Below are 26,071 nucleotides of genomic sequence, written 5' to 3' on the forward strand. Positions count from 1 at the left end.
TGTACTTTGAATGGTTAACTCTGGGAGGTGGAGAAGACATGTCAATACTGCCATGAGCCACAGTTTAATGTGGTCTTCCTTTGATTTTTAACCCCTTCCTTTACTGTCAAAGCAGCAGTTACCTCAAATAAATGACCATTTACTTCCAAAAGGGAGAAAGACAGGTGGTCTTCCTTACACAAGACTGGATTCATTATTAAATTGCCTTTACTACTACTTCTGAAAGGTGGTATCACATAGCATGTGGAAAGCTGCCCGTAGAATCAGAAAGAACAAGATTCAAGTCTTGCCTTTAACTCATACCTCAGACAAAACACTTTACCTCTCAAGGTCTTATACTCTTTTGTCAGAAAATAAGTTTCAGAAAATTTGCTGATTGCATGGGTAAGGGAGTTTTCTCATTAAGAAGTTTTCTACGCCAATGAAATCACAAATCTCATTCCCCAACCCCTTGAAATTATCATTTGACATCTGGTGAGGCATCTGTGTACCTATGAATGTACATTATGTCCCTCATAAAAAACGGGTTCAGACCAGGTTGGGGATGGGAGGGTGGGGGAAGAACCAGGAAAGGAATACTGACTCAATATATATTTCTTGGCTTGAAAGGTTCTTTCTGATCCTCCACACTGCAGAAAATTTGCCCTCAAGGGTTAACTATATTTCCCCTGTTATCAAAGCTTTTTGATGACTTTTCAAGGCAGGCAAACAACCCAGGAAAATCACATCCTAAGTCACTTTGACTGCACTTGTGGTGGAAGCACATAATTCTCCCAAATCCAGCCCATTCTGAAAGGGCAGGGATCCTGGTCTGCATGACGAAACTGAATCAAAAAGTGGAGTTGACGTGTCTCGGAAGAAATACATTTTAGACACCCAGTCATCTTTTTTAAAAGATGTCCTTTCTGGCATTTCCTAGAGGAGGCAGACAGAAAATGACAGCGAGATTATTAAGCGTGGGCCTCACTGTGCTCTTTCTGAGCTCCTGCGTTCCCCTGGGGGCAGCTCGAATTTCTTGCAGAAATGAAGATGGTGACGCTGTAGATTGGTAGGTAAAGAAAATTCATAGACTGGCTTTTGCAAATAAAATGCACTGGGCTGACAGGCAGATGAAAGGATTGACTGTGGAATTCTTGGGATCCATTCTCTCCTCTTTCTTCCATCCTCCACCCTACCCTCCAAAGGACAAAGGGTTCACCTGCATTGATTTTTTTTTTACACTGAACAGGAATGGATGGGGATAGGAGAGAATTGCTTCCCCTTGTCACAAAGAATCTCATGTAGGACCAACTCTGCAATTTATGATCTTGGTCTAAACCTCTCATAGGTGGCTGAGAAATGTAATGAGATGCCCAGATAGGTGTATTAAGATTTTTCCTTGTTTCCTCACCAGGGGGCTTCCAGGCTCCCATTCAAGAAATCTGAGGAAGATAGAGAAAGGCAGTTTTCCTCTCAGTATGGAAAATGGCTTTTCCCAAGAAGAATGGGAAAAATCAACATTGTGACCCACTCAGTAGTGCACTATTTGAATAACCTTGGTCTATAAGAGCAGCCACTGAAGCTGAATGACGTGTCATTGACCAGATGAAGTTCCAAGGTGATAGGATATTATAGCATTGCTTAGTTCAGATTGCGAAATCACCACAGATTCTCAGAAAGCTCTGATCACTCTTTGACACTTTCTAATTGAGAGTAAACAGGCTGATGGTTCAAAGGATAATAGATTGAGAGTTGAAAGGGACCTTAGAAAACATCGAGGCTAATCCTTTTATTTTTTTACAGATGAAGAGTTAAGGCCAAGAAAGATTATTATTATTTACCCAAGGTTAAAGGGGGAATGTATACAAAGTAATATTTGAACCCAGATAATTATATAAAATAATGTATGTAAAGCACCTTGCAAACCTTATTTAAATATTAGCTATTATTATTATTATTATTAAAAAGTCATTAATTAAGTATCAACAATGTACCAGACACTCCATGCATTAGCTACTAGAGTACTAAAACAAGGATTCTTAATCTGGTGTCCATGAAGCTTTTTTAAAAATTTTTTTAATAGTTTGATAACTCTTCCAATATGATAGGTTTCCTTTGTCATTCTATGTATATTATTCTATACATTTAAAACCACGATTCTGAGGAGTCCCTAGGCTTCATCAGACTGCCCGAAAGGATCCAGGAAACAAACAAAAACGTTTAGAATCCCTGGACTAGAAGATCCCTAAAGAACCTTCAGCTCTATATCCATGATCTTGACTCTTGGCCCAGTCATTTGATTTATGTGAAGTGGCACTAATTTAAAATTCACCTTTTTCATTCCCACGGGCAAAAGTGAATGTGAAAAAAAAGTGAAAAAAAAATTCCAATGCAAAGATGTCAAATTTTCCTGTCTTGCCCTTGGTTAAATGCACAATAGACAAACATCCAAGAATGAGATGTCCATGGGCTAAGAGAGATTCTGATAGGGCAGAAACCTGCTTTCAGATTCTTTCTAGGGGAAGGTCTGCTTAGGCAACATACGTGCCTACAGAAGGGTATAATTTAATAGAGCAATAGAATTAACAGGCATCAAAGTTGGGGGGCAAAAACTTCACTTCTCCTTCTCTTCTTTCTCCAGTGTCCAGCTGCTCTGATCTCAATACCTACCAGTTGGTCCCAATTCCAGTAAAACACGGCGAGTTATCAGATTCTCAGCTCCCTAGATTATTGCTCACAACATCATGGCTTTAGAGCAGGAAAGAAACTTAGATATCACCAAGTCCAGCCTATGCATGTTACATTTGAGGAACCTGAACCCCAGAGAGGTTTGATTTGCCCACAGTTGCACAGATCATAAGTAACAGAGGCATGATTTGACTTTTGGAACAAGTGTTCTGACTCCAGTCTGGTGTTCTTTCCACTGAACTGTTTACCTTGGACAAGCTCTATTTTGAGGGGAGAAGACGTTGGGGGTGGGGAGAGTTTCAGAAATTCTTTCCAAAATGAAAAGCAATCCTTCCTCCCTTTGTACGCACGGGGTCTTTAGGAAGCTCCATTTTTCGGGCGTAGGAATCAGGGCTTGCTGACAGACCTTGAAGTAGTTGGAATATCTTTGAGCATTTGGGTATACCTGGGCTACTCTGAGCAAATTTGCAGGGTATAGGGAGGCAGACATTTACCTCCAGTAAGGGTTTTTAGCTTTTGTGTGTCATAGATCCCTTTGGAAGACTGGAGAAGCCTACAGAGTACTTCTCAAAATAATGTTTTTCAATGCATAAAATAAAATTCGTAGGATTACAAAGGAAACCAATTATACTCAATAGTTCTCAAAATTTTTTAAAAAAATCATGGAACCCAAGTCAAACTTTTTTTTTTTTGGTGAGGCAATCAGGGTTCAATGACTTGCCTAGGGTCACAGAGCTAGTAAGTATTGTGTGTCTGAGACCAAATTTGAACTCAGGTCCTCCTGACTCCAGGGCCAATGCTCTACTAACTTTACCACCTAACTGCCTGGGTCAAACACCCTTGATGTTAGATCCATGAAGTGAGTTTTCTCAATTGCTAAGGAACTCAACATGCAGGCACAGTGACATTGGAATTAGGCCAGAAGTCTGTTTCTCTTAGGTCCCATAGTCCTCCCTGCCTCCAGGAAGGAGGAGATAAGTTTATGAGGTAGGGAAACACAATCTTTCCAGTTGTGTTCCATTATTGATTTGAGATGGCCAGTAATGAAGAATATTGCCCACTTCCTGACAGAGGGGTGATAGACTCAATATGCAGAATAAGATGTATTTTGGGACACGGTCAATCTGGGAATGCTTAATGAGGTGCATTTGTTAGAAAGGTTTGATTGTCTTTTTTTTTTCAGGGAGGGGAGAGGTAGCAGGGAGAAAAAATAAATGCTTTTTAACTGAAAAATAAATAACACTTAATTTAATTTTTAAAAAGTTGAATGCCAAAGTGTTGACCCTTGTAAAGACTTGCTGCTATCATTCTTCAGCATACTCAGGCCATCAGCCCTCATAAGGTACAGCTGTTGTGGTAAGGAAGGAGGGTGTGGAGACAGCGTCTTCCTTCTGGCCCTCCTTGCTGTGCACATTCTGCAGCTGAAACTTGGTAAGGGAAAACAGCAGTACCTAGGAGACACAGAGAAGTCCTGCTGGACTCCTGGATAATATCATACACTCAAGTTAACCTTAAAATGGCTGAGGGAGGGGGGTAGAGGTAGATACTACAAAGAGTTAGGGATTGGGACCTGGGGCAAAAAAAAAGAACATTATTGCCTATGTGAGAGAGTAGGGAGTGACAGAATTTGGTAATATGGGTGTGGAGGAGAGTAAGGATAGATTGTAGGCATAAGGTGGGGAAGCCATCATATTTTATATCTTTTGATGAGGCTAATTAAAAAGAAGCCCTGAGGGGCCTGCTCTCCCCTCTACTAGAAGAGACCTTAGCATCTAGAAAGAACATTGCTTATTTCTGTCCCTTTGGTCAGAAGCCTTTAAATAACTGATGCTCCATTTGTCATTTACAGTCAAACACTAGCCAATTACAATCCAATAAAACAGTACATATACAGTGCTTTGCAAACCTTAAAGCATTTCATAAATATTAGCTATTATCATATCCTAGTGAACTCAACAAATAAATTCCACTAGGTGCACCAAATGGGAGCACCATTATAGGCCAAACTGTTGCTCACAATCATGGGCATGACATTGACCCATAAAAAGTTGAGAATATTCTTAATGGATGTCTCTACAACCAACAGTGATGACATCTAAACTACATGTAGTGAAAAGCTTTCAAAATATACAGACCTAGAAAAGGAGATCAAAATCATGTCTAAATAGGATGAGCTGCTTGTCTATCTTGTGGACTTGTCTGCTACTGGAAGAGGTAAGATGAGCTTAAGTCGTTCATTCATTTCAGTAACATCTGACTTTTTGTGACCACATTTGGGGTTTTCTTGGCAAAGATACTGGAGTGGTTTGCATTTCCTTCTCCAGATCATTTTGCAGATCAGCAACTGAGGCAAACAGGGCTAAGTGACTTGCCCAGGGTCACAGAGCTAATAAGTGTCTGAGGCTGAATTTAAATTGAGTCTCCCTGATTCAAAGCCCAATGCTCTATGCACTATGGCACCACCTCACTGCCCAAGCTTATCTCCTCATACTTTTATTCAATGACAAAAATCAGATATTTTGAGGGCTATGCTGGTAAATGTTTAGCAACTGGCTCCCTGAAAACACATTCAATTTTTTTAAATTTTAATATGAATTATTAACATTTCTCTATCACTTTCTAAAGTTAAAGCAGTCAATAAATAAATCAATCCCTGCTCATAGTGTTTGCTGATTTCCAAGGTATATATGCTTACACTAAAAATTTAACAATCAGCTCTTGCTGAGCAGGGCAGGCTCTAGCACACCTCCAGGTATTTTGTTCACCTGTTTAATAGAATGATGTAGATAGAGTGCTGGGCCTGGAGTCAGGAAGACCTGAGTTCAAATCTGGCTAGGTGAGCCTAGCTAGGTAAGCATGTACAAATCACTTAATATCTTTGCCTCAATTTCCTCAACTATCAAATGGAAATAATAATAGCACCTACCACCCAGGGTTGCTGTGAGGGTCAAATGAAAAAAATACTTGTAAAGTACTTAACATAGGGCCCGGCACATAGTAGGTGCTTGATAAATGCTTATCGATGGACTGATTGATATATACACAGTTAAGTATGATATATGGTAATTGTAATAATATCTAACACATATAACTTTTAAGGTTTATGGAAGATGATATAGTGGATAGAATGCCAGGCCTGGAATCAGGAAGACTCATCTTCCTGAGTTCAAATCTTGTCTCAGAAACTTACTAGTTGTGTGACCCTGCGCAAGTCACTTAACCCTGTTTGCCACAGTTTCCATTTCTGTAAAATGAGAAGGAAGTGTCAAACCACTCCAGTCTCTTTGCCAAGAAAACCCCAAAAAGGAGTCACAAAGAGTTGGACACGACTGAAAACTTACATGAAGTATCTAGGTTGACCCTCAAAACAACCCTGTGAAGTAGGTGTTATTATTCCCCTCCATTTTGCAGAAGAGGAGACTGAGTCTGAGGGAGGTTAAGTTAATTGCCCAGAGTCATACAGTTGGTATTTATAGCTGTATTTGAACCCAAGTTCTCTTGACTCCCAGTCCAATACTCTATCCATTATTCCATCCTGCCTCTTCCACCAATAAAAGAGTCAGACAAAGAACTCTAAGAAAAATTTGAGAGTGATAGAATATTTTCAAGTGTGAGAAGGCAGGGCTACAGAGGAGGGAGCATCTGAGTTGAACCTCGGATCCTTTCCTTTTGCAGGTTTGTTTTTTACAAGTTACCCCAGAATAGAAAACAGAAGAGTGAATGGAGTGGTTTAGAGTACATGTACCTGGATGCTACCACTAGAAGGTGGCAGAGGAGTGAGAGTCTAGTCAATATGACCCAGAGTGTCTTAGGAAGAACATTACAGCAGCTTTATGAAGCATGGGAAGCCAAGGTAAGCCAAGCTTGGACGTGATCTTGTAAGATGATGATGATAAAAGAGGAATCAAAACAAGTACCCTTGGGGCTTGGGATCATTCATTCACTCAGCTTTTTTAAATGCTAGGCGCTGTGCCAGGTGGTGGGGATGCAAGATGAAATCACACCATGTCTTCAGAAGGCTTATGATCTATTCTCTGGCAAAAAAGATGGGGGTTCGTAAGAGTCCTACAGCACATGGAGGGGCAAAATTTGGGGTCACAGGATGATAGATCCAGAGCTACAAGGGACTTCAGAAACCATCCAGTCCAATGATGAAACTGAGCCTCAGAAGAGTTATGTGATTTGCCCAAGTTCACTTGGGTAGAGAAAGTTTGTTTGGTTTAGTAGATAAAAACCTGGCCTTGGAAGAAAGAAGGCCTAGGATCAAATCCTTTCTCTGACTTTGGCTTGGTGTCCATGGGCAGATCTTCAGTTCCCTAGGCAACTCTCCAAGATTATAAATTTCAGAGAAGGAGCTAATGTGTCATAGTGGAAGGAACCCCTATTTAGTTGCAGGGATCAATCATCAGGGACAGCTTTTCTGGTTAAAGTGGAAGTTGAGGTGGGTTTTGTAGGAAGAGAATAATTTCAGCAAGGTAGAGGCACATTCTAAGCCCAGGAAGTGGTGGCAGCAAAGTGAGAAAGGACTGGGAAAGAAGAGAGGGTAGGAAGTAGCCCAGTGTGGTTAGAATGCAGAGTACATGATGGAGAGTAGTATGAGACTAGCCTGGTTTGTACAAGAATCGAGATCAATTTAAGTCAGAGATACAAAGGAGGCAGCTGTGTACAAACCTCTGAAAACCAGAGAGAAGACGAGAAGGGCCAAGGACGACTCTTGAGGCCACATTGGCTCAAGACCTTAAGGACTGGATTGTCACACTGCATAGCAAGGCTAGGTTTAGTCAGATTCAACCCTCTGTCAATGGCATCCCTTGGCATGGGTTGAAACAATTCTCTAAGTAAGCCAGTCTTCTGGCAAAGCTATTACTATTCAGTTTGTATTTGTTATGTGACATTTTCCTAGTAGAAACAGAAGAAAAATACTCCTTAAACACAAATATAAAACTACAAGACTGAGCCTCCATTAATAACATGATTATTAATGAACCATGGGTTGTTTCTTCATCAGTGGTAACGACTATGGTATAACTCATTCACGAACCCTCTCGGGGTCACTTTCTTATATAGAAGTTATTTGGTGTATATAGTGCAGAACTTGGAGTCAGGACGATCTGAGTTTGAATCCTGCCTCTGACACATACTAGCTGTGTGAACCTGAGCAACTCACTTAACTTCTAGTAGCCTCAGTTTCCCTATCTGTAAAATGGAGATAATAATAGCACCTATCTCCCAGGGCTGTTTTAAGGATCAAATCAGTTAAAATCTGTAAAGCCAGGTAGAACAGAGGACAGAATAGTGGGCCTGGAGTCAGAAAGACCTGAGTTCAAATCCAACCTCATATATTTACCAGTTGTATGACCCTGGGCAAATTACATAACCTTTGTTGCATCGGTTTCCTCATCTGTAAAATAAAGATAATAATAGCATCTACCTCCCAGGGTTTTTATGAGGATAAAATGAGATAATAATTGCAAGGTGTTTAGCATTGTGCCTTGCACATAATTAGCACTATATAAATGTTAATTATTGTTATTATTATGGCATTTTGCAAACCTTAAAGCACTATATAAATGCTAGTTATTGTTAATTATGCATTTTTAGTATGGCAAGACAGTGGGTTAATGAACTGTAGAAATGAATGAACCAAAGTTGCCAAAATGAAGATTGAATTTGTCACCTCAGATTTGTAAGTATGATGCTCTAATCATTTTGTGTTAGCACAACAAAGCACGGGGCGGGGGGGGGGGGGGGGGGGTAGCAACTTCATTCAACTACCCTGGTTGCAGCAGCTTCTCTCTCATGTTCTGATGACCTACACCAGTACATAAGAGCGAAGGCTAGCAGGACATTCAGTGATAGTGTTTGAGACTAGCTTTCATGATTTTGATTTTGTACAAGTTTTGGAGGATGAGAGAAAGGGGAGGACTTTGTTGTGACAGAGCAGCCTGGCTGCTGCATTCAGGTGTTCCTGAGCCTTCTTCTCTCTAAGTCTCCAATTTGTGTACCACTCATTATATGTGTGTGTCTTCCAGGGGAATCTTTAGCCACTTGCTGTCTTGCAAAGAGAATTGATCTTGATGGCGTGGGCTTTAGTCTTGGCTCTGACCCTCACAAGCTAAACAGCCGGGATGATCATGTCACATCATTTCTGAGACTTAGCTTCCTCATTTGTAAAATGAGAATAATCGTCTTTAAACTGCCTACTTTACAAGATTTTGATGACTGCACTCTGTAAACCTTAAAGGGTTTGGATGAGTGGATATATATGAGAGGCGAACATGATATAATGACTAGAGAGTTGGTCTCAGTCTGGAAGATCTAGATTATATTAGGGATGCCTTTTGTGTATAGGTTGGAGCTAGATAGCTCCTTAGGACCCTTCCAACTCTCAGATTCTGTGATTCCTTGATTCTGGGTTCAAGTCTCACCTCTGATACTTACTAAACCAATGAATGTGACACTAGTCTCTTAACCTCTCAATGCTCCTGAACAACAAAAACTATCGGTGTAGAATAGGTATCTATCTGCATTGCTACAGGAAGTTTTCTTACCCAGGAGTTCTCTACACCAATGAAATCATAGTTCCAGTCTCAAAAGGGGCTATAGAAATATATCTACATGTATATTTATATAGATACAGATATATATTTTAGGCAATTGGGGTTAAGTGACTTGCCCAGGGTCACACAGCTAGTAAGTGTCAAGTGTTTGGTCTGAGGCCAGATTTGAACTCAGGTCCTCTTGACTTCAGGGCTGGTACTCTATCCACTGTGCCACCTAGCTGCCCAACATAATTCTTTTTGGTGCTGGGCCATCTTGGGCATCTGCCTGAGGTCTGGAGCACAAAGAATGGCAGTGATGAATATGTCACAAAGCCAGTGACAGGTCACTGAGTACCTGTAAGAGGTACTCATTTTAAGGCATTCCCTCTTCTCTCTCTTTCGTCAAATCAGTGCTACCCTAGTGGCAACTCAGAGGACAGGGGACCCTGACATTGACCTAACAAATTCTATTTTACTCCATTCAACAAGCATTTATTTCTTAAGCACATCCTATATGCAAGGTGCTGTGCTAGGCGCTAGGAGACGCAAAACCAAAATGAAACAGTCCTTGCCCTCAAGAGGCTTATATTCAATTAAACTGACACTATCTCTCTAGGCAGTGGTGCTTAACTTGGGGTCCATAAATTTTTAAAAATATTTTGATATCTTTATTTCAATATAATTGGTTTATAATCCTAGGTATTTTATTTTTAGCATTTAAAAATATTATCCTGAGAAGGGGTTGGCAGCTTTTGCCAGAGGAGCCCATGACACAAAAAAGTTATGATCTCCCTGCTGTAGGAATTTGTGTACAAACTCTGTGGACATAGGTGGTTGATTCTTAAGTCAAGCTGCTGCCCCAGGGTGGCCTGCCTCCAAATGTTCCTATTCACCACCTGCTGCTCAGTGACAAAAGCTTGGCCTCCAACCAGAAATGAAGAAGCCAACCATAAGTCAACTGCTATTCTGTGGCACACAATCATATATCCTGGGATCAGGAACACGGAACTCTGCCTCAGCATCCTTTGGCCAATGCACAGAAAACACTATGAAATACAATAACTAAAGAAAATATCCATGTTTACCCAGGACAGTGTGCTCTGTGTGAGTTTGATCAATTCACCTGAGGCTCACCTGTCACCAGGACGGCCCTTGGAAGCTAGGATGCCAAGCCTGAGTCCTTCTTTGGGGAATCCTTCTTCTTAGTGTAACGCCTTTAGATCAACCATAAGAAGCAACATCCTTCATTCCAAGTCTCTTGACTTTCCACACCAAATATAACTTTCTGGCTCTTTTGAACACATTCCCACCCAGCCAACTATCCCAGGAAGACATGGGTGAACATCATGGAGGGACCTTAAGGATGGAGAGTGCCTCATTTTTGCTTTTGTAGACCCCAGTAGCTATCCCATTGCTTGCCATATCGTGTGCCTTTAGGATCATAGAATATTAGGTCTAGAGAAGTAGATGATGATGATGATGATGGTGATGGTGATGATGATGGTAATGATGGTGGTGGTGATGATGATGATAATGATCCTAGTGCCTGGCATATCTTTGTTCCTAATGGTCATAGAATTATAGGTAGAAAGGACATTAGAGTTCATCTAGTTCAACCTTTTCATTTTATAGATTAAAAAAAAAACTAGGCCCAAAGAGAAGAAGTGGCTTGTCCATGATCATATAAGGAATGTGTCTAAGGTGGGATTTGAACCCAGTCTTCACTCTGCCCTCTGTGCAATGCTGCCTCCACTTAAAAAATATTTATTGAATTCCATTGTATTAGAGATAACTGTGGGGGAAACAACTCAGCTTGTGAATCAATCAGTCAATAAACATTTGTTAAGTATCTTCTATGTGTCAGACACTGTGCAAGATGTTGAGGACACAAAGACAAAAATGAAATCATCCCTGCCCTCAAAGAGATTACATTCTATCACAAAGACCCCCAAGCTTCTGTTATAGTCTACTTTATCAAAATAGATATTCCCTAAAGCAAGGATTCTTGACCTGTGGTCTATGACCTTTTAAAAATATTTTGGTAACTGTATTTCAATAAAAGAAGGGGTCCATAAGCTTCATTAGAGGGGTGCCAAAGGGGCCCATGACACAAAAGAGGATAGATCCTTTGCCTTAATGAAAGAGAGAAGTTGGATTTTGTAAAGAAATTAAACTGTTCTGGTAAATTGGGCAACAATTGCATCCTTCCTACCTCTCTACTTCACAAGATGAAAGCAGGGCTTTTAGTCATTATTCTTTTGAGTCATTAGGCAGGGAGCTGCCCATAAGAAAGATTTATGGAAATCATCTTTGTTAGTCATATCAAAAAACACATCACTGGTGCCTACCTGAAAGTCAGTGCTGTTTGAAACAGAATTTAAAAAAATATAAGATAAAAATCCCTGAAACATGGCAAGGAACAGTTCTCAGAATCACGGCCTCACGAACTTGACCTTAGAGACTCCCCTGGATGTTTTGAGAATGCGGTGGTATTTATTTAATGGGAAGATTCACGCAAGGAAATGAAATGCTATGCATACAATTTCGCTGTTTTTCTAGGCAGGAAAATATCAAGCTAAAAAAGGTGATAAGCCAACGAAAAATGAACTGAAAAGAGAGTTTAGGAGAAATGCTCCCATCTCAAAGGGAAATGCTTTATGGGGTGGCGTTCCATCCAGTATCTATATTGAGAGCCATCACCTTAAGGACAGGTCCTCATTACCATTCCCTGGCTGATTGTGATGGCCTCTTAACAAGATGCAAAAGCATTCTCTCTTCCCCATTTTGCCTGTTGAATTTTTGCCCATCTTTTAAAGCTCAACCTGTTCCCTGAGGATACTCACCATTCTTCCTGAAACAACCCCATTTAGGAAAGCTATCTTATGGGGAATCCATGGAAATCGGCCTGGGCAGCACCTATGGGTATGGGTGTTGGGATGGCAGCTTCAGGCTCTTCCCCATTTTTCCTCCCTGGGATGAACCCACGATACTACAAAGCCCTCTGTATTATGTCTCAAATGCATTTACCACATAATTTAGTTATCTAGTTATTCTACTAGTCTTATCCTGCTATTAAACTGCAGGAAGGCAAGAACTATTCCCTTCCATACATACATACCAGCCCCTAACAGTGCTCTGAATACCTCAACTTCCTACAGGAAATGGATAAGGCAATGGCCTCCTAAGTCAGGCTTCATGGATTTGAGTCTCACTGAGGGTGGAAAATTCACAGTAGAGGCAGCTAGATGATTCAATGGATAGAGTGCTGGTTTTAAGGTCAGGAAGAACTGAGTTCAAATCCTACTTCATATACTTTCTAGTTTTGTGACCCCAAGTAACTTACTTAATCTCTGTCTGCCTCAGTTTCCTCATCTGTAGAGTGAGATTGATTTGATGATTTCTAAGGCCCCTTCCAGTTCTAAAGCTTTGATCCTTTTCTTTTCTCCCTACTTGTTGTATGTGCTTTTTCCCTTCTCATCTATAAACTTACCCATTTATGTATGGCAAATCTCACTTCTTCCAGTAGGATGTAAGGTCCTTGAGGGCAAGAACTACTTTTTGTCCTGACTTTGTATCTTCAGCACTTAGAACAGTGCCTGGCACACAGTAGATGCTTGATAAGTGCTTATGGAATTTGGGTTGGATTGGATTGGATTGGACTGGATTGGATTGGATTGGATTGGATTGGACTGGACTGGATTGGATTGGATTGGATTGGATTGGACTGGATTGGATTGGATTGGATTGGATTAGATTGGACTGGATTGGATTGGATTGGATTGGATTGGACTGGATTGGATTGGACTGGATTGGATTGGATTGGACTGGATTGGATTGGACTGGATTGGATTGGACTGGATTGGATTGGATTGGATTGGATTGGATTGGACTGGATTGGATTGGATTGGATTGGATTGGATTGGACTGGATTGGATTGGACTGGATTGGATTGGATTGGACTGGATTGGATTGGACTGGATTGGATTGGATTGGATTGCACTGGTTTGGATTGGCCCAAACCACAGATGTTTTGACTGATGTTTACAAACTGAATTGGTTAAAGGAATACCTAATGAGGATTCCCCATTTGGTATAGAGAAAGCACCAGTACAGTTCTCCAAGGTGACATCAGAGAAAGGGCAAGGGCCAGTGCAGTAGTATATAATAGCCCAGAGAAAGCAGTTGTACAAAAGTAATGATACATTGATGATTAGCTCCATCTCCAAGCTCTATTCATAGCAAACCCATATTATCAGTGGGAAAAGCCCAGGCATCATCCTGGCCGGTTCTGCCTGCTTTGTTTCCGGAACAAATATTTAGCCACGACTTTATTGTATGCTCTGATTGCTCGATGACAAATCAGTCTCAAACAAAACAAAAACAGAAACAGAAACAAACAGAGAAAAGAGTGAGAGGAAGAATCCCTCCCTCGTCTATCATGGTGTAAAGCAGTCAAACCGCTTGATGACAACTATAATGATCAAAGAGCTAACATTTATACAGTACGCTTGCATAGCGCTTCACATGTATTATCTCATTTTATCCTCACTGAAACCTATAAGGCTGGTGCTATTATTAGTACCACTTTTTTATAAATGAGGAAACTGAGGTTGAAAAAAAGGTGACTCACCCACAGTCATACAACTAGTAAGCGGTTAAGACCAGACCTGAATACTTTGATAATGATCTAGTTCTGTTCCTTATATACGAGGCTCTATTTCCTGCCTCTTGTGATTTGCGTTGGCTGTCCCACATGCCTGGAATGCTCTCCATCCTCATTGCTGCCTATTAAAATAACAACAAGCAACAAAGACAACAATAATAATGATAGCCGATTTCTGGGTCTAGAATCAGAAAGATCAGAGTTCAAATCTAGCCTCAGAGGCTTACTAGCAGTGTGACTACGAGCAAGTTACATAACCACTGTCTGCCTCAGTTTCCTCAACTGTAAAATAGAGATTTTAATAATAGCGCCTAACTCTCAGGATTATTGCGAGAATCAAATGAAATAATATTTGTAAAGCATTTGGCACTTTATGAATGTTTATTGAATGACTACTTATTGATTGATTAAAGACAGGCACTATTTTTGCTTTTTCTTTCTATCCCTGGCACATAGCACAGCAAACTGGCCTATAGTAAGAGCTCAGTAAATGCCTGGTGACTGATTGGCTCCAAGCCCGGCACTGCCCCCACTGCCCCAAGCCTTCACCCTCCACTATAGCAAGGTCCTGGAAGGGCAGAGTCAGGATGGCTTCCTTTGGCCTTCTCCAGAAGACTGTAAAAAGCTCTTATTGCTACACCAGCCGACTCTTAAGGGCAAGGATGAAATCTCTAGAGTGTTCAGGAAAACTCTGCATTCCAAACCACGTAGGTAGCAGAGCTGTCTGCTGGGCCACGGAAGATTGACTGTCTTAAAAAGATATATAATGTGTTTCTGCAGAACAATAGCACTGCCTACCTGATATATAATGACAATGTCCCTCACTCTGTGGATGGTAGCTGGAAGCAAGGGCATGCAAAAGGTACGACAAGGGCCCCAAGTCTGTGTCTTCTGTCAGAGATGAAACTCACCCACAAGCTTATTTATTTATCTACCCTTTGAGATTCATAGAACACCTTCCCCCTGAGAACTCAAAGACCTATGCTAACAATTTCAAACCCAGCAGCCTTCTGGGGGGATAAAGCAACAGCTGCCCATCTGGAGAGGGGTGGCAGGAAGGGGAGTGAGGCAGATGGTCAAACAGAGAGACCCTACCCCCAGGTGCAATGACATGTGTGCCAAGAGGTGATGATGCCTGGGCAAGGCAGCACATTCCATCAAGGGGGAGGCTCCTATTGGGAGGTAGCCAGCTTCATTATGCAATATTCATTTGGGTATCTGGCCAAACATTTTCCATTTCCACACAAGCCATAAGAGAGATTTAGAGCTAGAAAGAGCCTCAGAGGTCAATATGCTTCCAACCCTTCACTTTGCAAATGAGGAAACTGAGGTCCGGCAAGGAGAAGTCACAGGTAGCACATGGCAGAACCATCTCTAAATCTAGCTCTCTTTCCGCTGCTCTATGTGGTCTTCCATAGTCAGTCTATATCCACCCATAGTCTGCAGAATCACAGAATTTGAGAGTAGGAAGGGACCCTAGGAGCCATCTAGTCCAAATGGTACATAAGATAAATCCTTGCTAGAACATATCCAATAAGAAGCCAACTGGTGCCTGCTTGAAGACTCTCAAAGAGGGAGAGCCCACTCCTCTCCTGAAGCAGCCCATTCCACTTTTGAACAGCTCTAATTATTAGGAAGACTTTTCTAACATTGAGCCTAAATTTTCTTCTTTGTAACTTCCACCCATAACTGCTCATTCCACCCTCTGAGGCCAAGCGAGGCAAGTCTTACCTCTCTTCTACATGGCAGAGCTCCTCATATTTGAAGATAGCTATCATGTCCCCCCTGGGTCTTCTCCAGGCTAAACAACCTCAATGTCTTCCACCTATCCTCATATGACAGAGACTCAGAACCCTCCACCAGCCAGGTTGCTTCCTTGATCCACTTTTTCCCTCTTGCCAATGTGCCACCCTGAAATTGAGTTACTGGTATACAAGTAGGCAAGCTTCCATTATTCTATTAAAGCGAACATGAATGCATTATGATTGTCTGCCCATTTCGTTGTGAGAGTAATAGCTCAAATCATATAAAAACAAAAACAAAACAAAACACTGACATGCACTTATTAACACAGAAGGGCTTTTTCACACTTCTGTGGAAAGCCTTATGTCTCATAAGATGGTGGAAAGAGGTCCATGGTCTTCTTTCTCGGATTTTCCTGATTTTCTTTCTGGAGATTTTATGTATAGATAATTCACTTGGATGGAGCACTTAGTCCTACTCACGATTCACCTTTTGTGCCTCCTTTTGTGTCTTGGCACGATTGGGCAACTCCTCCTACCCCACACATGTGTTTAATTATCTTTAGGTACAAACACATAGACAAATTGCTTAGAACCCTTTTTTCCATATAATTTTCCTTTGGAAACACATTCCCTTTGGCTTTTTCTCAGGCTTTTGGAAACAATTGGGCAGGGAAGACACTTGCTTAAGCTTCCTTTCCTTTTATGAGGTCAAATTCCAAGTTAGCAAACTGCATTCTACCAAAACAAACCCTCCCTGTGGCTTCAACATGGGAATCCTTTTAACTCTTCTTAGGGAGGCTGGCCACCTTCCTTCGGGGGGGGGGGGGGGGGAGTTACTGGCTAAATTATAGGCAAAGGGATTCAAGCATAGATTCTTTTTTGAAACCTACAAACACATCACGTGCTCTTTTTTGACAAACAGTACTAAAGGGGAGGGAGGAGTACTTATTATCGCCATGAACCATTAACCTAAAGCTGAAACGAGGTTGGTCTATAATCAGCATAGTTTGAGTTTTACAGCTTCGCGGTGTGTTTTTAAAAGAAAGAGAGACAAACACCTAGAGAGGCAGAGAAATAGAGACAGAGGCAGATCATCAAAGGGAAAAACAGAGAGAGAGAGAGAGAGAGAGAGAGAGAGAGAGAGAGAGAGAGAGAGAGAGAGAGAGAGAGAGAGAGAGAGAGAGAACGAGAACTTGGGTTTCCTAATTTATCTCTATTAACCTTATCTTTGACAGGTTTCTTGCTTTGGGATAAATCACAAGGATTCTGGCTGATTCACACAATTCCCAGGTTTCCTTCTTTCCCTGAAGAAGACTATAGCTATCCATCTACTGGGAAGAAATACGGACAAATTGGTATCTGCGTAACTTATAACTACAGCCAATTTGTGGAAATAGGTAATACAGGGCATAGTGGGTTCTGATGTGGATAAGATACTTCTCTGGGATAGGTTTCCATCCAACTGGTTCAAGTATGTTATTTTCTGGGGGAAATTAACTTTGTAATTTTATGGCAGTCAGGCTCTAAAGAAAAGAAGAAGAAAATATGACCTGCCTAGGAACCTCAGGCCCTAAATTCTTCTTTAAAGTTAATACAACTGGGAAGTGTTACCTTCCTTTGACTTAAGGGATCCTGAAATGAAAGTAGGATCTATGATTGACTTCTGCTCCGAAAAATAACATCTTGAGGGGAAATAATAGGGGGAAAAGAAGAAAGAGAAAAGTGAGTTGGATTCCTAATAAAATGTCACTAATATACACATGCCTTTGGTAGTGCCCCTAACATCTTAGAAAGGGAACAAGACTTGGAAGAAGCAATAGAAAGAGCAATGAATGAACTGGAAGTCAGAGAGACCTGGGTTCAAATCACTCCTCAATTAGTCAGTCTGTCCACAAGCATTTACTGAGCACTGTGTGCCAAGCAATGGAATACAAATACAAGCAGAAAGAAATCTGATCCCTGCCTTCAAGGAGCTTACATTCTAATGAGGGAAGACAAAACACAAAAGGAAGCTGAAAGGGGAGTGGGGGTGGTAGCACAGGCAGGGTAGAAGTCCAAAGTGTGGCTCTGATGCTTATTTACTATGTAACAATGGGGAAGTCACTTAAACTGTCTAAATCTCAGTTTCTTCATCTGTGAAATGGGGAGAATAAAATCTGGGGTACATCTTTAGTGGGATCATTCTTGAGAATCAAATAACCTAATGTATGTAAAATGCATTGTAAACCTTAAAGCATTAAAAGGGTTGGTTATTATTGTGACACTGGACACATAACCTAACTTCTCAGAGGTTTAGTCTGCTTATCTTTAAAATGGAGCAGCTAGGTAAGATGGGTAGAATGCTAGTGTTGGAGTTAGGCATTGACCTGAATTCAAATTCTGCTTCTCATATTCACAGTGAGACTTTGGGTAAGTCATTTAATTTCTACATGCATAGGACTGGTGAGCTTCCAGACCTTTGGAATGCATTCCTTCCAGCCTGTCCCAGGGGAAGTAGAGTACACTGTGGACTTTTGCTTCTCTCAGGGAAAGGAGATGTGGCAGTGCCCATTCTGCCAGAGTGTGCTGACTGGCACACCAGCCCTGCCCTCTGCATGCTTACTGCATGTCTATGAGCCTCCAGACTCACCTGGTGAGTCATTGATGGGTTGTGATCTGTGTTGGTGAGAAGTTTCCCATACCAGGGAGCTCCCCACAGTGACAAAATTATGGATTCATTTGTGTCTTTACATATCCATAAAATGAGGGTGTTGGACTACATTATTTCTAGGATCATTTTCACTTTTAAAATAAGATGATTTTTTTTACCGTCATGATATACCAGCAGTCTCCTTTATGGATGTTCCAGATGTCTCCTTAGAGACATCTAAGGAAAATCATTCTGTATCTATTTACCATCTATCCATCCATCATCTAGCTCTATCACCTCTATCTCCATCATCTATTTCCAATATCTCGCCATCTCTATCCTCTCTCTCTTTCTGCCTGTCTCTTCCTCTCTCTTTCTCCTTCCCTGAAGGGATACTTCTCTCTTTGCAGCTACCTCGTTTCCTTTCTCTGTCTCTGTGTGTCTCTCTTCTTTCTGTGTCTCTATGTCTCTGTCTCTCCTCTCTTCTCTCTGTCTCTGTCTTTCTCTCTGTCTCATTTCTCTTTGTCTCTCTCTGTCTTTCTCTGTCTTTTCTCCCTCTCTTTCCTCTCTCTCCCTTTCCCTCTGTCTCTCTCTGTCTCTGTCTCTATCTCTCTGTCTTTCTCCTTCTCCATCTCCCTCTGTCTCTGTCTGTCTGTCTCTCCCTCTCCCACCCCCTACGCTGCCCCAGTAGGGAGCTCTGCAGAGCAATGTAGTGTGCTGCATGGGAGATGCAGCAGGGTGCCACAGATAGATTGTTGAATTTAGAGTCAAAGGCACTGAGCTCAGACCCCAGCTGTTCCAACCACTGCGCCGGCTTCTGTTCTCTCGTCTTGAAAAAGAGAAGAATTCTAAAAACCCTTGCAGCTCTGATTCTATGGGCCCAGAATGTCAGGATTTTACTCCCTTGGAGTTTTTTGAATTTGTAAATGTCTATAGCTGACGCTACAGTGATTTCTACTTAGTTTCTGCGGTAATATAGCAAGATCATATTGAAAGCTGATTATTCCCTTGTCTCCTCCTGTTAATTAACATAACAGAAACAGAAAGTGAGAAGAGACTTATCCTCAGTGGTTAGATGTATAAACAGGATTAGAATACCTCCCCTACAATAATAATAACTAGCATTTATATTTCATTTTAATGGTTATGAAGTGCTTTACCTCTGTTATCTCATTTGAGGTCAGTATCCTGGTAGTTTGACAGATAAGGAAACTCATGTGAGTTATCCGTGGTCCGTTAGACAGAATTGTCTGAGGCAGGATGTAGACCCAGGTCTTTCTGACTCCAAGTCCCATATATTGCCTACAAATGGGAAAGAGCACTGGATTTGGAGAAAAGCTGGATTTAAATTTCATCTTTGCCTTTTGGACAAATCCATTAACTTTTGTGGACCTCAGTTTCCATAACCGTAAAAGGAGAAAGTAAAAATAATTGATCTCTAAGTTCCCTCCTGGCTGCTGGATAGAGTGCCCAGCTTGGAGTCAGGGAGACCTGAGTTCAGATCCTGCCTCATACACTTCCTAGCTATGTGACCCCGGGCAAGCCATTTAACTCTATTTACCTCAGTTTCCTCACTGTCAAATGAGCTGGGGAAGGAAATACGAACCATTCTAGCATCTTTGCCAAGAAAACCCCAAAAGGGGTAACAAAGAGTCAGACAAGAAGGAACAACAATAACCAAGCCAAGTTCCCTCCTAGATCGAAGTCTTACATTCTTAAATTTCCCTCACTGACAATGGCTTCCAATCAATCTTACTTCTGTGTCATTTAGGCTTGATTAGTTACACCAAAACTAATCAGTTCTTTAATTGGATTAGATAAAAAGTTCCTTCTGATGGCTACTGAGAAGTGGAGGGTAGAGAAAAGTACTGAAAGCCAAATAAGCTGGCCTTTTAAAATTCATGACAAGATTCTTAATTGTTTTTTTTTCCTATTACCCTCCCCAGATTCCCAGCTATTAAGCTGCATTCCAAATGTCTATAGCTGCTCCATCCCTGCCATCTTTCACCCTGTGCTCACCTATCTGCCCAAAATGTGTGTCGGCTCTCCACTCCCCAGGATTCCTCGCCAGCGCCTCTCCAGACTTCAGTCCATCCGAGGCCAAAACTTCCTCCACTTTGCAAAATCACCTTACTTGATTGATGGTAAGGAAATTGATCACAGAAGAAGGATATACACTAGCTTTGGTGGGTTAGACTCATTTGGGTTGAGTCAGAGACATTTTTCTACTAAGCTGCTTAAGCTAAGGGAGTCACTGGGTAGGGAGAACAAGATGGAAGAGGAGATGCCAAGGGGAATCAGAGTTGTACTTTGGAGGGTCTGGATTGAATCTCCTCGCTGGAAGATTTTTATCAGGGGCAAAAGATCTCAGTTTCATCTTCAGCTACTTTTGAATCATTTGGTTTGTATGATGATGCCAATCCATGACCCAAACTCACTATGCTGGCATAATTCAGTTAGCATTTATGAAGTTTCTTCTATGTGCAAAGCGTGTTACTAAGCACTAGAGATGTCGAGACAGAAAATGAAACAGCCTGTGCCCTCAAGGTGTTTCTTTCTATTGGGGAGCTCCAACATGTACACAGACAAAATGGAAACAAGAGAAATACAAAGCAATTTCAATGAGGAAGTAGAACACAAGCAATTTGAGGAATGAGGAAAGACCTTGTGCCTGGCACATAGTAGGTGCTTAATAAATGCTAGTTGACTAACTAACAGACAGGCAATAGCATCTGAGCTAAGAATTGAAGGGAGCTTGTGATTTTAAAAGGCAGAGATGAGAAAGGAATAAGCAAACTTGTTTTACCTCTTCCCCAGCAAGCGGTCTATTGCCTAATGACTATTCTCAAGGTGGTACAGAGGTAGTTAGGTGCCAAAGTGGAAAGAGCACTACAACTGGAGTGAGGAAGACATGAGTTCAAATCCAGCCTCAGACACTTAACTAGCTGTGTGACACTGGACAAGTCACAACCTCTGCCTTAGTTCCCTCATCTGTAAAGCAAGGATAATAATAGCACCTACTTCCCTGAGTTATTATGAGGATAAAATGAGATAACATTTGTGAGGCACTTGGCAAACTTTAGAGTGCTGAATAAATGTTGACTACAATTACTTCCAAAGATCTCTTTGGGGCAGGCTCTGTGCCTTCCTCTCCATTTTTTTTTCTATAATGTTGAACATGTTTTCAACTACATTATGTGAACTGCATCCCAGGGAGAGGAGTGTTGGAAAAATGTATCCCATTCTTTATTTTCAGTCTATGAAATTATTCCTTAGGCTATTATCTGAGGTTGGAAATTTCAGTTTCATTTTTCTTTCTTCTTCTAACTCATAGATGTCTATGTGGCTTGGATGGCTCAACAGTTGCAGACTAATTTGCTTGTAGAAACTTGGCAACCTAAGCTTCCATCCAACTGTTCTCTTTCATACCATGTCTATAACATCAAAGAAATTAGAATCCCAGGACAGTCTACTTTTAGCTCCTACTATGATCATGCCAAATGGTGTATTTCCCAAAGATACTACAAGAAACACTGGACATGCATTGGAGACCTGAACCGAAGCCCATTCCAGACTCGGAGAGGAGGAGGATTCATCTGTACTCAAAATAAGTACATCTACCTCGCATTTAGAGGTTTGGTTCTGCACTACCAGAATTGCAATCAGTCTTAATCAAAGGTTAGAGCATGGCAGACTTATGGGGATTCCTACCATCCTTATGATTTATCCATGCCTTATACTCTAAGAGTCTAGGAGGATACCTCTTTACTATAAAACTATCAATTAAAATATTATTTCCTCAATATCTCCAACATATCACTTGCCAAAAAAGCTCATTTTGCTATTTTACATTATTACATGTAATTTAAAATGTAGAAAAACAAACAGTTCACTATGAGAGGAAGTCAAGTCTCAATAATTTATCTGATTATCCAGTGTTCTAATTAACCAGATCCTTTTATTGCTTTTTGGGATAACTCACTTCTCCTTAATGTCTCCACTAGAGGATGGACAGGTAAATAGGAAAGCTATGACCCAATGACCATGGTCTAGAAAAACCTATCTGCTCCATTGCTAACCCAATTGTCAAAAGGAAAATACACACACACACACAAAAAAAAGGGAAATACCTTTCCTGATCTGAGTCTCCAGGTTTCTGTCTTCAGAATCATCCTGAATTTATCGAGGTATCCATGTTCTGGCCTCATCAGTACCCACTTGCACGACCACATCTAATAGGTCCTAAAGCAAATTCTATCAGCTAGACCTTTTGGCCAGTTCAATCCTCAACGAACAATCACCTGGTCTGTCTGCACAATACAGAACTCAGCCTTGTGGTCCAGGCTAACAAGCTACTCTTAGGTTCAACTCTTCTCATCTTTACTCTTTGGCTGCTTATCACCAACTAAGAGGACAGTTTAGTAGAAAGAGTAATGGAGCTGAGAGGTAGATAGATGGTATAGTAGGTAGAGCACCGGACCTGGAGATGGGAAGACCTGAGTTCTACTCCAGCCTCAGACACACTGGCTGTGTGATCCTGGGCAAGTTCATCTCTGCTGCTGTTTCCTCATCTGTAAAATGGGAATATTAACACCCACCTGCCTTCCAGGGTTGTTGTAAGGATAAAATATGATACTATTGTAAAGCACTTTTCAAAACTTAAAGGGCTATATAAACACTAGTGATTGTAAAGAAAAGTTATGCCCCATAGGTTCTGTGTGGCCTCAGGCAAACTACTTGTCTTTTCACTTGTAAAATGATAGGGTTGTGCTAGATGATGTGAAGGTTCTAAATTTCTAATTGTATGGACTCACTACAGAATCCTAAATTTTTGCTCCCTCCTCTCCCCTCTCCCCCTGCCCCACCTCAACTCCTCTTGATGGCTAAAGTAGAATGACAGACATATCCAAGGACAAATAGAAACTGGATTATTTTTCTTTGTCTTTAGTGAGACTACTTGTTATTGAGGGTATTTCTTCCATTATTACAAATAAGAATTCATGAGTATTTGAAAATAGCATTTGTTTTCATCTTCTTTATCACACCCCAATAATTTGGCAAGGATTTATCATCACTGAGAGCTCTATGAACACAAATGAGTGAACAAATGGAAAAGATTTTGAAATATTGAAAGTACTAAGGAATACTAATGTCAGATTATAAATAAGAACTTTGGCACTTGGGGAAAATTCAGTAGTTTAGATCTAAGGTTGGGCTACATTCCTGGTTGGGCTGCATTGGAGGGAGATTGAGGAGGGAGGAGGGAGTTGAGGCAGATGAGGAAATGGGAGGCCAGAGTGCTTAGAGGGTAGGAGTATAAAACATGACTATGAACTTAAAATGTTGAAAAGGAAATATGGTGGCCTGGAAGTCCAGGGATTATAGCAACAAGGATCTGGTCAGGATGGAGAGAACTTTAGTATGATTCAGCAACTTTCCCCCATCCCCTTCTTGCCTTCCTCCCTCCCTCCTATACTCTTCTTCTTCTCTTTCTTCTTCCCTCCCCTTCTCCTTTTCTCTTCTTTCCCTTCTATACCTCCCTTTTCCTCTTTCCTGATTTCCTCAGTCCTACCTATTTCTTTTCCCCTCACTTCTACATTTTCCTTTTCTAACTTACACATAGAAATTTCCCTGCTCCCTACCCACCACTCTTTCAACGGAATCACATACTGCTTTGGATTGTAGTTGATTAGGTAGCAATGGCAGTGAGACTGGAGAGTCTCTTTCCCTGGAGGCTGATAAAGCTAAAAGATACCTTTCTGAATGGGATAGTTTAAATTAAGTCCTGCTTTGAGGCTTAATGAATTCTATAGGTCCTACATACCCCAGGGATGTTAGAATGTTTAATCAGACAGTCCCTGTCATTATTACTGGGCCCATGTTTGAAGCCCATCCAGCTTGGTGGGACTTGGTAGACTTTGCACTATGCCAGCAAAGGCTTTGAAAGCTCAGGGTCACCTTCGCACAGCAGTTGTCCATTCCATTAGATGCCCTATCACAATGAGCAATTAGGAATAGATACTTCTCTTGCCAGCTTCAATTTCTTTCCTCCTAAGAGACGAAGTTCTTTATTGCAGACTCTTTTCAAACCCTGTAAGAAATAACCATCTGCCTACACAATACTTGGTCATTCATCCACTTTCATTCAGCAGACAAGTATTTAATGCATGTCTACTGTGTTCAAGGCCCTGCTCCTGCTTACAATTCAGAAATAAAAACAACCAAAGACAAGGCAGCCTTCAACAGTTGCCTCACAAGGACATTTGTTTGGGGCTAGGATCATTGACAGTGACAGAGCTAAGATTACAATCCAGTTGTCCCAAGCCTTAGTCCCATTACCAGCCCAAGCTAGCAGTATAATATTGGGTATGTTGAGTCACCACTCTGTGCCTCAGTTTCGCCATTTCTCAAATATATATGTATTTGTATATATATATATATATATATATATATATATATATATATATATATATGTGTGTGTGTGTGTGTGTGTGTGTGTGTGTGTATATATATATGTATATATATATGAAGATGATCTAAAGCCTACAAGATCCATCTGTAATGTATGAGAACATTGGCTTTCACTGATGAGACTGAGTATCCCCTTTCCAGTAACCCATATATTGTATGTATCTCTTTGCTGCCTATCTTTTCCCCAAGAACTAGAGTTAAACATTGGGTACTAGCTAAGGGAAGGTCACTTTAAGCTTGTACTACAAAAGCATCTACTTCCCAAACAGCAATAATGCAATGCAAATATTACTATGCCACATTTAACAAATGAGTGCATATGTTTGGGGTGGGGTGTCAGGGATTGTTGAAGGCCTTATGCCTGTTAATTCCTCTCCTCCCTCCCATATTGATTCCAAGTGTCCAAGCCAAGTGACACACTCTAACTCCAGAAAGCAGCCCCACCAGTAGAGCGTGAAGGTTACAGGATCCTGATGGGGTGGGGTTGGGTACAGAGTGGGGGGTACACGCAGCTGCTTCACAAGGAAAGGGAAATAGCACCCTTTTATGCCACCACATTGGGCCTAGTCCCAATCGTCCTTGAGTTAGTTAACGTTGCTCTAACCAACATGAAAGATATTTCTAAAATGTTCTCCAGAGCTAACAATAATCAAAAAATTTATTAACTTTAGTGATTTTACTAAGTTGTCTTGTCACCTTGATTCAAGAGCGTCTAGAGAACTGAGACATTATTCCTAGTCTACTCACCTTTTATAGATAGAAAAAACAGGTATTTGTGAGTTGATTCTGCTCTGCTCCTGACTTGCTGTATGACCTTGGGAAAATCACTTTACATCTTTGTTTTTCAGCTTTTCTATATATGCAGTTAGATGCTAGTACTGATCTTGGAACTTTTTGAATTATTGTGAAGATAAGATGAGATAAAACTGTGAATGTACTTTGAGTTCTTTTTTTAAAATGGCCAAATACCAACAGGGAACAGCAGAGAAGAATAATCAGCAAATTTACAAATCAGGGTTTAGTTTAAGCTTCTGTTGTGAAAATTAATACTTTGTTAGCTAAAGTTAATTTCAAGTACCAGTAAAATAAAATGTTGGCTAAGCCTGCCTCTCTGCTGTGAGTTGTATTAAATTTAAACATATTGGTGAAAATTCAAATATATTTTCATTTACTCTTGGTGGCTAATTTGTTGTTGTCATTCAGTCATTTTTCAGTTGTGCCCAACTCTTCATGACCCCATTTGTGGTTTTCTTGATAGGGATACTAGAGTGGTTTGCCATTTTCCTCTCCAGTTCATTTTATAGGTGAGGAAACTGGGACAAGCAAAGTATGAGGGTCACACAGCTGGTGAGTG

At 40.9% G+C, this 26,071-nt stretch overlaps 1 protein-coding gene across 1 annotated transcript; it reads left to right on the forward strand.

Annotated features, from left to right (window-relative positions):
• Nucleotides 1–743: 743 nt before the first annotated feature.
• Nucleotides 744–25,824, forward strand: DNASE2B (deoxyribonuclease 2 beta). Its single transcript, XM_020988802.2, has 6 exons — nucleotides 744–1,048; nucleotides 6,343–6,520; nucleotides 14,653–14,734; nucleotides 16,853–17,014; nucleotides 20,193–20,390; nucleotides 21,581–25,824. The coding sequence occupies exons 1-6, from the start codon at nucleotides 897–899 to the stop codon at nucleotides 21,916–21,918; spliced, it is 1,110 nt and encodes a 369-aa protein (XP_020844461.1). The 5' UTR covers nucleotides 744–896; the 3' UTR covers nucleotides 21,919–25,824.
• The last annotated feature ends 247 nt before the right edge of the window (nucleotides 25,825–26,071 follow it).

Source organism: Phascolarctos cinereus, unplaced genomic scaffold (genome assembly GCF_003287225.1).
Source record: "Phascolarctos cinereus isolate Bilbo 61053 unplaced genomic scaffold, phaCin_HiC Scaffold_5;HRSCAF=322, whole genome shotgun sequence".
Taxonomy (NCBI): Eukaryota; Metazoa; Chordata; class Mammalia; order Diprotodontia; family Phascolarctidae; genus Phascolarctos; species Phascolarctos cinereus.